This window comes from Myotis nattereri, assembly GCF_964212035.1.
Source record: "Myotis nattereri genome assembly, chromosome: Y".
Lineage (NCBI taxonomy): Eukaryota > Metazoa > Chordata > Mammalia > Chiroptera > Vespertilionidae > Myotis > Myotis nattereri.
In genome coordinates, this window is record NC_138094.1 from 19,718,488 (window position 1) to 19,723,765 (window position 5,278).

The 5,278-nt window shown below is 41.2% G+C and overlaps 1 protein-coding gene across 1 annotated transcript; it reads right to left on the bottom strand.

Annotated features, from left to right (window-relative positions):
* Positions 1 to 1,157: 1,157 nt before the first annotated feature.
* Positions 1,158 to 1,994, bottom strand: LOC308512366 (cyclin-Q-like; the record flags this gene model as incomplete). Its single annotated transcript, XM_081082135.1, has 1 exon — positions 1,158 to 1,994. One exon carries the CDS (start codon positions 1,992 to 1,994, stop codon positions 1,158 to 1,160), a length of 837 nt encoding a protein of 278 aa, XP_080938261.1.
* Positions 1,995 to 5,278: the final 3,284 nt, after the last annotated feature.

A 5,278-nucleotide genomic window follows, 5' to 3' on the forward strand; every position in this document is an offset into this window, starting at 1 on the left:
TGGTGTTTGTCATTTCTTGGGATATGTTCCTATTAGTGGGACTACTGGTTCAAATGGGAGCTACATTTTTTAAATTATTTGAGGAAACTCCATACTGTTCTGCAAAGTTGCTATACCAGTCTGCATTCCCACCAGTAATGCAAGAGGATTCCTTTTACACCCCATCCTCGGCAGCACTTGTTGTTTGTTGAATTGTTTATGATAGCCATTCTGACCATTGTGAGATGCTATCTCATTGTCCTTTTGATTTGCATCTCTTGGATGATTAATGGTTTTGAGCATGTTTTCATGTGTCTCTTGGCATTCTGTATGTCCACTTTCAAAAAGTGTCTTAGTCCTATGCCCATTTTTGATTGGAATGTTGATCTTCCTTTTGTTTAATTGGATGAGTTCAGTATGAATTTTGGAGAATAGGTCCTTATTGGATATAACATTGGCAAATATCTTCTCCCAGGCAGTGGACTTCCTTGTTTTGTTGTTGTTGTTGTTGTATTTGTTGGCTGCTTCTTCTCTGCAGAAGCGTTTTAATTTGACGTCGTCCCTTTGTTTCTTTTCACCTCAGTATCCATTGCCCTAGGAGTTGTATCACTAAAGGTATTGCTGAGACAGATGCCTGATATTTTGCTGCCTATGGATTCTTCTAAGGTTTTCATGGTTACCCACTAACGTTTAAGTCCTTTATTCATTCCCAGTTTATACTTGTGTATGGTGTAAGTTGGTGGTCTAGATTAATTTTTTTGCATCTATCTGTGCTATAAGTCCAACACCAATAATTATTATGTTTTTATTTTGGCTTTTTAATATGTTTAATGAAACAAAATAAAATTTCCTCTATGTTAATTGAGTCATACTTTCTCTAAATCTGGCCTTTAAAAAAATCCCCTGGGTCACAGTCCCATCCATTCTTTGATTTTCCTTCCACTGATCCCAAACCTCAGCTGTAGTCTGCGTCCTTTCAAAGGACAAAAGCAGACATGGAGGCCTCAGAGCAGCCCGCAGCACGATCCTGCTCGCGGGAGGTGCAGCATCCATCACCATCTGGACTATGGCTGCCAGGGACAGTCAAAGCCTGAGAGTCAGAGTGGCAGCATATCATCGCCTTCACCTGTCTGTCCCCAGAAGCACAAAACCAGTCCTCCTTGCCAGTGCTCTGGGGACTAGCAGTCAGGGCAATGTGGTGGCACCGTCCCCTTGCAGCCAAGCGTCCCAAGCTTCTCTTTGGACAGGCCTGGGCCAGGTCCTTCGGGGATCTCTGTGTCCATGGTAAAAATCCTAGTGAGATCAGAGACAATGTTATCAATGATTGGCTTGGTAAGGTCGCCACTAAACACCTGCCACCATGGCTTCTCAGCCTTGGCTTCGGCATGCACCTGAACCTCATAGACCTGCAGGGCCAGGTGGAGCACCACCACTGCTATGTGCTGCGCCTGCAACCAGACGCACAGCCCCCCGCAGTAGATTTCCCGCAGCAGGGCCCAGGCAGTGAAGGAGATGGGGGTCCGTTGCCAGCTGTAAGGATTCAGCCAGTTCTTGAGAGAAATCAGGTAGTGGAGCAGGTACCTGTGTGGGTGCTGAAAGGAGACTTGAAAGCACAGTACCCGCAGCACAAGGAACTTGCACTGCACAATGCTGTCCCGGATCACCCAGAATTGGGAGTCCATCTCCAAGGGCTCGCTGCCCGGGCGGAAGTCCCTGTTGGACACGTTGATGATGCCACGGGTTCGCAGGGGCTGTTCTTCCACTTTGCCAGCCAAGTAAAGGGCAGACATGGCGACCAAGTAGGGGTCATAGGCGTCCAGGTTGATCTCGCAGAAAAACTTATGGTAAATGGCACAGGCGGTGGTGAGGGGAATGGACTGCATCCCTAGCTTGACACCTGCCTCCATGATGAACCTTGTCACACGGAAGTGCACCCTCGCCTGGGGTTCGGGCCACCCCTTGGCGCCTAGCGCCCTGTCCTCCTCTCTGCAGCTGTCCAGGCTAAGGTCCTCCATGGGGCCCCACACTGAGGCCCCAAACCCCTCTGAAGGGCAAGTGTTCCCAGCGCGGGGCCAGTGCCAGCGGGGTCCTAGTGCTGGGCGCTGCCGCCCCAGCCCCACCCAGCCCAGGCCGGACGCCAACCTGGTTCCAACACCATTTATGGAAGAGACTGTATGACTCCATTCTATGCTTTTACCTCCTTTGTCAAATATTTATTGTGCATAATAGTTAGGGTCGATTTCTATGTTCTCTGTTCTGTCCCATTGGTCTATATGTTTGTTTTAGTGCCAGTAACAGGCAGTACTGAGAGTCGTGGCTTTGTAATATAGCTTGATGTCTGGTATTGTGATCCCTCCAACTTTGTTCTTCTTTGTCCAGATTGCTGTAACTATTTGGGGTCTTTTTTTTAAAGTCCATAGGAATTTTTGGAAACTTTCTTCTAGGTCTGTAAGATACGCCATTGATATTTTAATGGGAAATACATTAAAACTGTACATTGCTTTGGGTAGTATGAACATTTTAATGATGTTGATTGTACCAATCCATGAATATGGTATGTTCTCTATTTGCTTTAGTCTTCCTCTATCACTTTTTTCAATTTCCTGTAGTTTTCCAAGAACAGGTCTTTTACCGTCTTAGTTAAGTTTATTCCTAGCTTTCTTAATTTTTTGTTACACTGGTAAATGGCATATTTTTTTAATTTATTTTTTTTTTTTTAGTTTCTCTTTCTGTGAGTTCATTACTGGTTTATCAAAAAGCCATTGATTAATAGATTTCTGGGTGTTAATTTTGTACCATGCTACAATGCCAAATTCATTTGTTAAATCTCCTAGTTTTTTTGATGGAGTCTTTAGGTATTTCTATGGACAGTACCATGCCATCTGAGAATAATGACAGTTTTACTTCTTCTTTTCCACTTAGCATGCCTTGTTTGACTTCTTGTCTGATTGCATTGCCTAGCACTATCAGTACTCTGTCGAACAGAAGTGGTGAGAGTGGGCATCCCTGTCTTGTTCCTCTTCTTAGAGTAATTGTTTTTGCACACTGAGTATGATGTAGTTTGTAGGTTTGTCACATAGGCTTTTATTATGTTTAGGTATGATCCCTCTATGCACAGTTTGCTTAGAGTTTTTATAAAAAATGGGTTTTGGATTTTGTCAAATACTTTTTCTGCATCAATTGATATGACTATGTGTTTTTTTCCTCTCAATTGGTTTATGTGATGTACCGCATTTATTGATTTGCACATATTGTACCATGCTTGCATCCTTGGGAAAAATCCTACTTGGGCATGGTGTAGGATATTTCTGATGTACTGCGGGCTCCAATTTGGTAAGGTTTTGTTGAGCATTTTGGCATCTATGTTCATGAGGGATATTGGCCTGTAATTCTCTTTCATTGTGTTGTCTTTACCTGGTTTTGCTATTAGGGTGATGCTGGCTTCATAGAATGAGCTTGGATGTGTTCCTCCCTCTTGAATTTTTTGGAATAGTCTGAGCAGGATAGGTTTTAGTTCTTCCTTGAATGTCTGGTAAAACTCCCCTGTGAAGCCGTCTAGTCCTGGGCTTTTGTTTGCTGGAAGCTTTTTGATGACTGCTTCAATTTCTTCCATAGTTATAGGCCTATTGATATTTTTATATTATTCATGATTAAATTTTGGAATGTTGTATTTTTCTAGGAATATGTCCATTTCCTCTGGGTTGTCTAGTTTGTTGGAGTAGAACTGTCCATAGTATTTTTTAATAATCATTTGTATTTCTGTGGGTTCTGTTGTTATTTTTCCTCTATCCTTTCTGATTTTGTTTATTTGGGCCCTCTCTCTTTGCTGCTTGGTGAGCCTGGCTAGAGGTTCATCAATCTTGTTTATCCTTTCAAAGAACCAGCTCTTCGATTCATTGATTTTCTGTATTGTTTGTTTGGTCTCTATGTCATTTATTTCTGCTCTAATCTTTATTATCTCCTTCTTCTCACTCTGGGCTTTTCTTGTTGCTCTCTTTCTCATTCTTTGAGATGTAGAGTTAGATGATTTACTATCATTTTTTCTTTTTTTTTTTGAGATAGGCCTGAAGAGCTATAAAGTTCCCTCTCAGGATTGCTTTCAATGTGTCCCATAGGTTTTGGATTGTTGTGTTTTCATTGTCATTATTTTCCAGGATGTTTTTAATTTCTTCTTTGATCTCATTGGTAAACCAATCAATATTTAATTACATGCTATTCAGCTTCCTGCGTTTGAGTATTTTGGATGGTTTTTATTGTAGTTTATTTCTAATATTATGCCATCGTGGTCTGAGAAGATGCTTGGTATAATTTCAACCTTCTTGAATTTGGAGAGACTTTGTTTGTCACCCAATATGTGGTCTATTTTTGAAAATGTCCCATGAGCACTTTAGAAGAACGTATATTCCATGGCTTTGGTGTGAAATGTTCTGAAGATGTCAATTACATCCATCTGATCTAGTGAGTCATTTAGGATTGCTGTTTCTTTGCTGATTATTTGTCTAGAGGATTTATCTAGTGATGTCAGTGGTGTATTAAGGTCCCCTACTATGATTGTATTGTTGTCGATATCTCCTTTGATATCTCCAGGAGCTTTTTTATGTATTTGGGCGCTCCTGCATTGGATGGATATATGTTTATCAGGGTTATATCCTCTTGTATTGATCCCTTTAGTATTATGAAGTGGCCTTCCTCATCTCTTGTTATGGCCTTCAATTTGAGGCCTATTTTGTCTGATATAATTATTGCTACCCCAGCGTTTTATTTTTTCATTTCCATTTGCCTGAAAAATATTTTGCCATCCCTTCACTTTCATTCTGTGTGAGTCCCTTCTTCATAGGAGGGTTTCTTGTAGACATCAAATATATGGGTCATGGGTTTTTATCCATTCAGCCACTCGATGTCTTTTGATTGGAGCATTTAGTCGATCTACGTTTAAAGTTATTATTGAAATGTTCTTGTTTGTAGCCATTTCTATTTTTTGTGCCTGTTTTCTTTCTTACCTTTTTATTTCTTCTTTTTACACCAGTCCCTTTATCATTTCTTGCATTGCTGGCTTGGTGGTGATAAACTCCCCCCCCCTTTTTTTTTTTTGTCTGTGAAGCTTCTTATTTCCCCTTCAATTCTGCATGATAGCCTGGCTGGATAGAGTATTCTTGGATTCAGTCCTTTCCTTTGCATCACTTTGTAAATTTCCGTCCATTCTTTTCTGGCCTGATGTGTTTCTGTTGAGAAATCATTGGATAATCTAATGGGAGATCCCTCGTATGTAACTTTCAGTCTCTCTCTTGCAGCCTTTAAG